At 39.7% G+C, this 12,748-nt stretch overlaps 1 protein-coding gene across 4 annotated transcripts in view; it reads right to left on the bottom strand.

Annotated features, from left to right (window-relative positions):
• LOC122872873 (voltage-dependent T-type calcium channel subunit alpha-1I-like) overlaps nt 1-12,748 on the bottom strand; it is a 216,761-nt gene that overhangs the window by 159,704 nt on the left and 44,309 nt on the right. For all 4 annotated transcript variants that reach the window (XM_044188930.1, XM_044188929.1, XM_044188931.1 and 1 more), the window contains exon 2: nt 2,978-3,383. In XM_044188930.1, coding sequence (XP_044044865.1) covers nt 2,978-3,369 — 392 coding nt within the window. In that variant the 5' untranslated portion in view covers nt 3,370-3,383. The remainder of the gene's footprint in view (nt 1-2,977; nt 3,384-12,748) is intronic.

The following is a 12,748-nucleotide window of genomic DNA, read 5'->3' on the forward strand; positions in this document are numbered from 1 at the left end:
CAATGTAAAGCTTGGCCTGAGGGACATGCTCTTATCAGTCAAATTTGGATCAATTTAAAGACATTAGATGAAGAAAATCATTAGATTTCATCCTCCCACCTAACCAACTGACCAACTGGTGTCACCATTCCTAGTGCCAGGCCACTTTGTGTAACTAAAAATAGCAAGCTACCAGCATTGTAGTAATAAAAGCAAAAACTTAGACTACTCAAAAATTACATTTTCTGATCACAATGTGGCAGTAACATTATACCACTGTTTTGGATGCTATCACAGCACTTGTGCTTTAGAGATTTGACATGGGAACACAGGGCTTTAAAGGTTGCCAGGTTTAATGTTTTGCAGCAAGTGTTGTTCTTATCATGTTCATGAGAAGAGTCCAAATGATCAACCGTCTATTGAGATCATATTCTTAGCTCACATAAATCCCAGACTTATGTGTCATCACTACAATTGCACCACAGGACTGTAACAGAACCTAATGTTTCTGACTGGCAGTCAGTGTATGCATGACACATGAGTTTAGTCTAGTGGATAAAATTATACTTAATTCACTTGTGAGCTTTTTAAGGTAACACGGGAGACAGGACTGGCATACTTGTAACAGAGAGGTAGAAAGAGACAGCAGGAGAGCGAGAGAGACTGAACAAGTCAGAATTAAAGAGGATCAAAACACAGACAAAGTGTTTTTTCTCTGACTTAAAAGACTTTTCTTAGGAAGACATTTCATTTAGACTGGAATGGATGGTTTGCCTATTAAGCAACTATTTTTTTTACCTCTCTCTATATTTTTTCTGCTTCTTTGTCTCTAGTTGGTTATAAATTCATGTCAGGCCCAACCAGAACCTGAGGTGATGCCTGCTTAATGGAAAGGTACGAAGGCAGAATGTCTACAAACAGAACATTTCTTTCAATCTCACTCTTATCACAAGAATCATTTATGTCAGCTGGCTGGGAAGAAAATGCTCTCCCTTATTTATGGGACAAAAACACAAATCATGGCTGTTCCATGCACATGCTCACATGCATGCAAACAAATGAAAAATGCAGTTGTAAATATACACAGACACACATCCATACTATACTGTATTTGCTGCATTCCTTTTCCTACCTTTATATCGCTCTTAAACACTATCGATTGATAGTCTCTCCCTCTTAATACTACCCACCTTTATGTCTTTCTATTTTTCCTTTGTTTCCCTCCATCCTTTCATGTGTCTCCTTCTCACTCTCTCACTTTCCCTTTATTTGTCTGTCTCTGTTGTTTCTCGTATCATTTTCCTTCTTTCTCTATCTCTGCTTCAATGAATTTCAACCAGTCAGTCATATCTCTGCTTTTCCACACACCCATTCTCAGTCTTTACACTCAGCAGTGTTACTACTTACAGATATATAAACTCTGTGTTTGGGGGTGTAAGCGTGAGTCACACAGGACCTCACTGTAAGTGTTGCTCTTAAGAAGTTTGATAAGCAGTGTCTGCTGAACCTGGGGGCAGCTAACGCAGTGTACTGCCTGTACTGTAAACTAGCACTCCTGTCATTTCTTATAAAGGCATAGCTACAATTTGTGTGTGTGTGTGTGCATACACTGGTGTGATAGAATACACAAATATATAAAGACCTACAGATTAAGGATGACAAGTATTTCATAACCTAGAGTAGAGCAACCTGTAACCTCAAAAACAAACCTTTAACACCTACAGTACTGAATTACATGCACAACTGACATTGGATCACCTCACTGTACTCACAGTGGATTCATGTTCTTACAAGGAACCCACAAAACTTTTCTAGATCAATGCATCGGCTCTGGTCACACAAAAGGCCTCAAAACTCTTTAACTTCAAGCACACCAAAGTAAAGGTTCAAAGTAAAATGAGTTTTACTCCAATATGTCAATGGGACTGTAGTATTTGTACTAAAGCATACATTTCTATTTGACGCATTTATTTCTGAAATGCGAATGCCAATCCATTTTGAACATTAAAAGATAACTTTAGGCATATGATGTATTTACCAGTTTAATATGGGGGAATACAAGTTACTTGTTGCTTAATAGTGGCAGAAATTGTTTTGAATTAACTTAGCAAAAAGACGAATATGGTGAGAATATGGTGCCTCGCAAATGTGCGCTGTTGTTCAGCAGTAGGATTTCTATGAGATCACCAAGTTTAGAAAATAGGAGGTAACATAGTGATCTTGACTCCACGACATTTACTTTGACCTCAGTCAAATTCCACATAAAGTTTATTAGTCATAAAATTATAATATTACAGTCTTTATGACTATTATTAATCCAATAGGACTGATTTAGCACTGATATTTTGTGGTGGGGCTCTACATCTGTGACATCACTTAGATTTCTGTAGAATAAAGGTAAAGCGACAATACAATACATAATCAACCTATTTTTAACATGTGTCCACCGATTGTTTGTTCCATCCTCCCTTAAATGCAAATGCAATAAGGAGAGAGGCGCACCTTGTTAAAATGACATGCAAACTTAGACTCCATCCTGATGAGCCTGTTTAATGAATACAGCACATGTCTGGGGCAGATTGTGTCAGATCAGCAGCGGCAAAACAGGCACAAAAGTATCAATAAATCTGGCTCTTGATGTTATCTATATTAATCATCTGAACTAGGACCCAGCTTCCCATGCACCACACACATATATTAAATAACCAAAGAACAGAACTGCTTCACCATGGGAGGCAAGTTCAATGAAATTAAACTAAATAGAAATTCAGCTTGGAACTGGGACTGAATTTATCAGCTGAGGGGAAACATCCAAAAGCCAGGGTTTGTGTCAATATACAGATGAATCCATCCCATACTCATGGAAAATAAGACTTTTGAGATAAATTATGTAGCTTTCTTAATGTTGGAAAAATGGAAGAATTCTGAATGATTAAATGATGATGGTTTAAGACATTAAAAGACAGCAATTTGGAGATTCACAGTATAAAAAGGATATGGGCTGGAGACCATGCGGATGCACCAGCTGCGAGGACAGGTTGTCTGCTTGAGGCAGAAGAAGACCACAGGTACCAGCTCAGGGTAGGGCACAACTAACACACTGGTATCACTGCTGCCGTCGTCATCATCATCTTCATCAACCCCCTCAAACTCCACCAACTCCTCCTCCTCCTTCTCAATCCTCTCTTCCTGGATTATCCCTTCCTCCTCTATTTCCTCCTCTTTCTCCTCCTTTTTCTTGGGACATGGGAGGTGGTACGGGGAAGGCCTGCGGGGGGAGGAGGAAGTGACGGCATCATTGCTATTGCCCTTGGCGATGGCTGTTGTTACCCTGGTTGCCGTTGATGGTGTTGTTGCAAGGCTGGGGCACTCCTCCTCCTCGCTCGTCATGGCAACGCAACGGTCTGGGATGAGAGAAACAGAGAAGACACAGAGAGAGAAGGATTTAAATTTACAAACCACTTTATTGACCTCAGGTTACACATCAATTCACAAACCAGCAGTTGATAGATCCGGATAAACAGCACTGAGCTTACATTTACCCCCACTGCAGTTTTAGTCTGGACGGAGGGCTGAATTGGAAAGAAAAGGATTACATGTTTACAGACTTAACTGGCTTAGTGCGGACTTACTGGAAGACTTTTATGGTGTAAATGTAAAAAGAAAGAACTACAAGCTCCTCTCACATGAGTCAATGCATTAAAGTAAATTCCAGACTGGTTTAATGATATGGATTGAATACCATCAAGTTTTGTGACAATCCAACCTCTTTCATTTGAGTTGTTGCAATTAAACAGGGCACCCAGATGATATGCATTATTTCTCAAATACTTTTTTAAAGTCTGATCACTGGCAGAAACAAGAGACAGCGGTAGAAAGAGAGCACTAATGTGAGGTTGCCAAAGAGAGAAGGCGGCAAACTGCTGAAAGGTTGGAGACAGAAATAAAGGAGTAAGGAAAGAGAGTGTTCGGAAGGAGAGTTCAGTGGTTTAGTCAAGCGACTTAGTGTTGAGAGGAATCAATAATGTGTAGCTGGAGAGAGAATAGAAGGAGCAGGAGTCCTGGTATGACTGAGTGGCACCTGCCCATGGATTTCCAATGAGTGCCCCGAGCGCACAATTCTCAGTAAAAGCTACTAAAAGCTCAAGTCCACTTCAGTCATAGACGAGAGTTTCCAGAGGTCCTTAAAGTAAACTGTGTTCGGGTGCCCAAGTAGCTCACCAGGTAGAGCGCGCGCACCATGTACTAAGACTGAGTCCTTACCCGGGCCCTGTGCTGCATGTCATCACCTCTCTCTCCCCCCTTTCCTGTCTCTCTTCAGCTGTTCCTATCCAATAAAGGCAAATAGCCCCAAAAATAATTATCTTTAAAAAATAAGAAAGAAAGTAGACTGTGTTCATTTGAGTTACAGGTTGGTTTTCGGCTTATTTTTATGACTACAAAAGAAAGGAAGATGACTTATACAAAAGGCTGTTAATTTGTTCCATTATTGCACGGGTAATATGGAATCAATTTGTTAGTGGCCAAGGAAGTGCAGCATCAACTCCGGCAAAGCTTACAGTTACATATTCACAGCAGAGAGAAGAAAGACAGCTAATTAGAGCAGAGATACAAGGGAAATATCTTGTGAAGAGGAATACTGTATTCTAACAATGACGAGCACAACAGGGACTGAAAAAGGAGTTCTTAATGCAAGAAATCTCAGCATCTGGCAGAGTAATCATCGAGTCATTGATAAGATATAACATAAAACTGTATTGAACCCTGTGGGGAAATTAGGCTGTTGCTGCAGCAGAGGATAGGATCCCTGCAAGGAAAGGAAAAGATGAACACAACTAGAACAAAAACAAGCAATGTGTGGACTGGAAATTAAAACAAATAAATACATACAAAAACAGAATGTTAACAGTTATAGATTTATGTAACCATATGTTGCTGACAATTAAAATCATGGTCCTGTCATGCATGTTGTATTACTGCCCATCCCTTGTACTGCTTGTATTTTATTAAAGGATTAGTTTGGCATTTTGGGAAATACGCTTGCCAAGAGTTAGGTGAGAAGATTGATTCCATTCTCATGTCTATACACTAAATACATTTTTAGTAATCAGTGCATGTTATATTAAAGATTGTGCATATTGCATTTGGATTTAGTTAATCATTCTGAGTGGCTTATTTCCTTGTTTCTTAGAAGTACTTGCCTTTATAATAATATTTCACTGATCAGAGGAAAACAGCATTGCAACAGCTGGTCCTGATGCAGGATTGATGGCTACTTAAATGAAGGACCCATTTGTGGATTTTTGTGCTCATTAAGTTGGAGGAATTGGACAAATACTGAAAATACAAACAAAGTAGAAGGAAGATTAACTTCTCAGCAGCAGTTTATAAGATGACACATTGGTATTAGATGTATGTAAAGAATTGATTGAACATTGAACATGATTTACAATCACTGAATCCGTTAAACTCAATAGAGTCTATTAAAAAATCCAAGATGGCACGTAATTTCTTTACTCACCAACCAGAGCAAGAGGGCCCAACTGCAGGCCTCACTCCTAGGGACCCTAGGTCTGCAAGCCAATGGGGAGAGTATAGCAAGAACATGAAGAGGCGTATTTCCCCAAATATCTAACTGTTTTTTTAAGTTCTTTTGGGGGCAAAGGCCACTAATGCCTCATGCTAATGGCTCCTACGATTTCCCCATTAGCTCGCAGTCCTAGGGTTCCCAAGACTTAGGTCTGCAGTCGGACCCTTCTCCACTGCAGTGATGCTAAGCAGCAATGTGCTTAGTGCTGCCACTGGTAGCTGCATGCTTTAATCCAATACATTAGTATTGCTATAATATTAAAATTCATGAGCATTCAATGTCAGAAATTAATGTTTTACTCAAGAAGCCATTCAACACCATGATACTTAGTGTCACAGCCTTGCGTCATGACTAAGCAACAGCAGGTATTTGCTTATCTTCTAATGCCAGGCTGTGGACAGAAAAGTTCACCTCTACATGGTATGGTAGTTGTGTTTTCTTTTCTTTGTTTTCAGAATGGTGCCCCGGGCGTAAAGTCCTAAAACTTTTCCAAACAACCTAAATGGTGCAATATGTAGCAAAACAGAGGATGACTGACAGCATTATTCCCAGAGGATGCAAATCCAGTGGCTTTGCAGGATAAGATAACATATAGAAACACAAGGATGGTTTTCAGTAAATATAAGATGTTGAAGTGATCTAGAGAGGGGAATGGCAGACAATAAACCTTGGGTACAAAGAAACTGCATCTGGGCATGCTTTTCCTATTAAAGGTCCTTTTCCTATTAAAATGCAAAGTGCCAGATTTGGGGACACATTACTGCTCATTAGGACCAGTGGGACAGGCTACCTGCTGTTTACTGTCTGCAGCAACACACTGCTTTGTGAATGGGTCCAGAAGTTTCAAACTATTGTGCCTTTGTTGAGAACTTTACTACTTTTTAGGCACAGAAGGACTTTACCAAGCGTGATTGCTTTGTGCATTCCTGGTCTCTGGACCATTGTTACACTGCATAACGTAACCATTTGCTGCCCTGTTTTACTCTGGTTTTCTGCATAGTTCTGCCTATTCCCTGCACACTGGCTGGTGCATACAGTGTGACACAGTGACTTCCATGAACCAGAAAGTCATACTTAGTATGCTGGTTTTTATCTCCTTTGATAGATCACAGACCACTAACAGTCAATGAGACTGATGAAGAGGAGTGAGCTAATTTTGGCTGTCCACCTTCACCATTGTACTGAATGGACTCATGATGGAAATTACAGGTTGTGTCAAGTTTCAGCAAAGTATATTGGTCATATCCAACAAGATACAATACAATACAATGTAATTTCAAAGTAATTCAAAATAAGCATCTTGCTCTATCACCATTAGAGTAAAATGGTTTATATTTGAAGAAAAACAAAAAAGAGAAAAAGAGAAGTTCAAGTGGATGTTTCATCCAGACGACAATCCAGTAATAAGTAACTCAAGGAAAGGGAGAAAAAAAGACACAATTTTCGAGCAGTTTCAATTTCCTTTTAATATTGTCACACGGAGGTGCTAATGGTCATTCAAACGTTAATGATCAAACTCCCCAATCATTAACCCTGAGGTGAGGTTCACTGAATATAATGTAATGTATGATGGGGGATGGCTCCCATTAATCTGTCAGAGATATAATAAGAACACAGGCTCTAATATAATAATAATGATTTCAGCCTTGGAAACTTAAAGTCTAACAAGCGTAAATAAGGTTAAATGCTTCTTCGGTAGAACAGGTTTTTCAGTGTTAGACGAACAGGACGAATAATGTTCCTTTGATTCTCATTGCATAATGGCATCCCCTTGGTGTACTACTGGTTTATTCAAAACAAATGTCAGCAGAGTCCCAAAAGTCAAAGGCTATGCAAAACAATTTTACTATGAAATTATACAGAGGAAGAGAGCACACATGTCAAAATGTACTGCCACTGCCAGTGACCTGAAAAACTAATAATTCATTTTGAAGAACATCACAGTCTACGTGCATGTCCGCCGCCTTGTTAAATCTGAACTAATGATCCATGTTACTGAATCACACTGTTGCATAATAGCCACGATTTCACTAGGACAACAGACAGTGGCTGCTAAACAATGTTTTTTTCTTCTTTTTTTTTTTTTCAACAGCGTGAGCAGACAAGTAGATTACACCTTAATGCAAAGGTGGAACAAAATAGTTTTTCAAATCAAGTTTCAAGGGCTAAACAAGTAATTGTTCAGCAATTGTAAAGTCATTTAAAATATTCTAATAACTGAACAAGGAAAGGGAAAATTATGCTTTTTGGTTTTTGCTGGTAAACCGTGCTCTGCGGACAACAAAGCTCATTTTCTGCCTTCAATGTGTTGGGTTGGTACTCAGCTAAAAGGCAATAAAACAACACAGCCATCTCCTAGATGGTGTTTTTAACTCTGAGTGGCATATATGTGTGATTAATGACGTGTCAGGCACGGACTGACCTTTACTGATCACATGTCAGCAGCCAGCTCATATATCACAATCTTGTGCAAAGCTAAGGGTCACAATGACTCCCTGAGAAGGGAAGGGCATGTGGCATGTACTAAAATACAGTGTATTATTTGTTAAAAAAAAATAAAGACAGATTGAGTTTTCCTTCACATAATATTGATTTATTGTATTTTGAGCACTAATCAGGCTAATGCATAAGAAGTACAGTATGTCCTGTATACTGTACACACACACACACATACTCAGAGCTTACTGGAAATGCTCAGAAGAATTTAGGTAATTTGCTTAGTGTGTTCATATTTCATAAACATATCCAACATTTCACAACAATCACATGCACTGACGTATTTCTTGACCTGTAGAACAATCAATTCTGCAATTTCAACTATTTTCAAAGTCCTGGAGTATAAGTCATTCCTTTTAAAATTTTTCTTATTCTGTAAGAGAAAATTCTCTAATTATTCTGAAGATTTAGTAGGAAGATTTGAACAATGACAACTGAATGGGCCACTATAATCAGTAGTCGAAAACATTTACATCGTTTTTAAAGCTGCAATCTTTAGAAATGTAAATTTAAGCATGTTCAAACTACAGCTTATAAAGCATCTAGATCCCAATTTGTAAATAAATCTTAATGCTGTGATGAAATTTGACTGTAATGATAGCATTTCCAACTGGTGCAACTTGACAAACCTAATTTAATCATTGAACAGGAAAGTGCCTCTAACCACAGCATTCCAACATACATATGACTATAATAATGACAAATTAACTACAATAAATAACTTTGAAAGAACACTCCAGTGTCTGGTATCATATCTTGATACAAGTCCAGAGACACGTGAGAGACAGAAGACAGAGATTCTACCCTGCCTGGTAAACATCCACATCTCTCAATCTCCACGTCTTAAGTTTGTAGCAAACATTTGCAGTCTCCAAACCCAAGCTGATGATGTCATCTGGTTTATTTTCTCAGACATGACAAAGATCCTCCAAAGCCAGAGAACTATTTTCACAAACTGAGTAGTGCTCTCCAAGCCTGGTAAACAGGTTTTGATGTATAAAATTGGCGGTGTCCCTTTAAGCTAATTTTGTTTGGACATACGGTATGATCTGAAGCTGTCAGCCATTAAATCCTATTTTGTTGTTTGTCTTTGATATAATTTCTGAGTTTCTGAATTCTTGTCAAATCTTTGTTGCCATTTTCTGTCGAAAAAGGGACTTTTTATAGGTGGAGCTATTTTCCATGCCTGCCCAGCTGTTGTGGCAGTTGCATCTTATTCTAACCAAGCTCCCCAGAACAGCGATGGGCTGTGAAGCGATTTTGGCATAGTCGCCGCCCAGGATATTGCAACTCCCACGTTCATCACGTGATGCATACTGACCTAAAAAAGCATTTCTCCCATGCACAATCACTGGAAAAAAGCAGATGTAAAACTGTGAACACATTCTGAGTCACAAACCCCCGAAATTACTCTTTTTATTACCAGAGTTTGATCCATTCGGTCCAATAACATTTGGAAAGTCTAGAAGAGCTGTTTGATTAAATTATTTTATCCCATTCATGTGTGTGGGGCGCCATCCAGAAGTCTCGGACGAGCGTACTCTCCTTCTTTTTCTAACACATTGAAACGCTCTATGAAATGGTTGAGTAAAAGCTGAATCGCCCTCGTGTTACATCAGTTGGCATACAAAATATCTTGAGGTGCTATGGGTTATTACCTTGAACTTTTTAATTTTTGTGGATCTTCAATTCAAAAGATAATCACCTGCTACACCCAGTGCTGCTGAAAAGTGAACTTCGCCTGGCTGGTTGCAACATCAATTAGCCCAGCAGGAAGTCTTACATCCACCTAGCACTATAGCATCTCTATTTGGTTCTAAAAGCTGTTGTTAACCTCTAAAAACCTCACAGCACCGCAGTGACTCAATGGGCTGCCGCTTGAGGAGAGCAAAGAGTTCATGGAAAAAGGACAATATGAAAGTGAGGACTGGGCCAAAACACACATACAAACACATGCATATGCATACACATAGTTTGCAGTAGTTATTAGCATCTAACACCTAGCTAACTAGGCCTGGCGATGCACTATAAGAGAAAATGCAAAGGAACAGCCAGAGATAACCCACATAACCACACAATGGCATACTTACACACACACTTTTAGCTAGCGGTTACAGTGTCACAAGCTAATAGCTAGCTAACTAGGTCTGGTGTCAATGTGTTTTAATGTGACACAGATCCTCATTAGCGAGATCCAAACCGTGCCGAAGGCTTAATGGCCCGTAGGCTCACTTAGTCGTGGGTACACACACACACACACACACACACACACACACACACACACGGATAGAAATATTACTATACACAAACTCATCAAGACCAAACTCTGTGAAACTGTAACACATACATGGGTAGACAGATGGGCATGAACACACTCAAACAGGTCCATACACACTCATAAGACTGTACCACATACCCACACAGCCTCAGACAAGCACACAAATCCAACTACAGGCACCAAAAAGCAAACATGGCAGGTTCTTAATGATGTTGGCTAACTCAGATGAAAGGCTTTAGCAGGCCCAGTAGAGCCCAGTGGTGCTCCCACTCTCCCCCATTGACATTTCCTTCAGCTAACAACACAAGCCGTTTGCTCATCGACTTTCCCATAGAGAAACAAACACTGACAAACGAGCGCTTATCCCCGTTCACACCAAACATGCACACTTGCTTCGTTCAGAAATAGATTTATAAGCCACTGAGCAGAGCAAGGGAGGAGCACTGACAGTTAGGGGTTCAATTCCCTGAGGAGTTCTATGGGTGGGGCAAGGCACTAACATTCCCATAAGCATTATACAAAATAGAACAAATATGTATTACCTGGTGTTTTGATTGCAACATTTTCATCTCATCTGTATTTAACAGTAATCAGAAGCTGGCAAAGAGCCTTAAAAAAGCCACATGAGATTATCTGAACTTGATTTGTTGTTTGTCTAACTTGATTTGCTCTCCCAGTTGTGTGAATATGCTGTGATTTCTTATTTTCCTGACAGCTGATGTATGATTCTTGTTGAGGCTTGTATGTGAAACCATTAATTATCCAAACTGCACGAAGGTAGTAGTACTATACAAATAGGGTTGCTGGAGTAGTCAAACACATTCGTCACGCCCTAAGAAAATCATTACTTGTTTACAAAATGTACACTCAAGTCCCATTTGAAATCTAAAAAGCTAAGTGCCAGTGTGCATAAATACTCACTTTTTTTTTCAACCTAATTAGACTATATTTTGACTAACAAATGAGTGCCAATGAGAGTGATTGCTGGAGATTGCTTGTTAATGCATTGTTTTCATACAGCAAGGGGCCATGTGAATGCTCGGCTCATATATTCAAAATATTTAATTCCTTCAATCTTATTTAGAAAACAAGAAAAAAACCTATCTTTGTCCATCGATTCATCTATGCAAATAAGCTGTGGGAGAAATATATTTCAATGCACCACACCTGATAGGTCCAGAGTCCCTGTAAAACACAACATAAAATGTTAATCGATATTTGGCTGAAGCTAAAAAAAAAAAGGGAATGATGCAATGGGAAAATGGAAGAATGTTGAACACATAATGGTTTGGGTTTAGGTGTATGGTCCGTGTATCCTTGGTTTGTGTGTGTGTGTGTGTGTGTGTGTGTGTGTGTGTGTGTGTGTGTGTGTGTGTGTGTGTGTGTGTGTGTGTGTGCGAACCCAGGGAGCTCCCGTGGTGGTGTTCACCCCCGCCTCTATAATTCAGCCACAATTACAAGACTCTCCTCTGCCGCAGCTAATGAAACCATAAGTCAGCCGGAGACACACACACAACCATATAAATACACACCACTGCAGCAGAACCCCGTCCATTATTCTACTGGGGGAAAGCAATCTTGATTCTGGGGTATGTAAACTGTTAGATACAGTACCCTTTAAAAAACAGAAAAGACTTAATCACTTGTTAAAAGCAACAGTTTTTGCAAGATGCAACCAAAGTCCTCCACTAAGGAATTCCACCGGAGCAACCAGGAATTCAACATCTCGCTCAAATCTTTCCATTATAGCTGCTGAAAAAAGGGATTTTAAATGATTTTTATACAGCAAGAAACTGCTGTTCACTTAGAAATACTGTATACAACAACAACGCACTTCTTTCATCCACAGCTTACTTGCACTACTTGCGGCAGAATTAGTGGCTGTGGGAGAATATATCTGTTGTGGGTCATATCTCTTGTCAGCAAACTAAAGTTCGTCTCTGTCCTGGATTCCACACGAGCCAGCTGGCTTCCATCCATAAACTTCAATCAGCTCATCTCTCCATGTTTCCACAGATTCAAACAGAAGAGATGCTGCCGAAGAGTAAGCAGTTGTTTGGCTATGGTGGCTGTGCTGGGAAGAAATCCTTTCTACATAAACACTTCTGTGCTGTCTCTACCTCTGCAACATTTCCTGCTCAGATGGGAAGCACGTGTGATGGCCTCTGGGCTTGTGCTTTTCAGGGAGTAAGTACTACCAGTTAGTTGATTCGCTCAAAGCATTTTGACTATATTGCTGAGACCAGGCGTGCTTGTGCTGCAGTGTGAAAGCATGTGTGCAGGTATGCCAACTCTGTAGGTGTTTGAGTCTGCAGTTGGCAGGACTTTATGAAGCTACATGTAGTTTATGTGTGTGGGAAAATGTTTGTCTTTGTCCATTTTAACATCAACAAGTTTGTCTGTGT

The sequence above is a fragment of the Siniperca chuatsi genome, linkage group LG3, assembly GCF_020085105.1.
Source record: "Siniperca chuatsi isolate FFG_IHB_CAS linkage group LG3, ASM2008510v1, whole genome shotgun sequence".
In the NCBI taxonomy this organism is placed as follows: Eukaryota; Metazoa; Chordata; class Actinopteri; order Centrarchiformes; family Sinipercidae; genus Siniperca; species Siniperca chuatsi.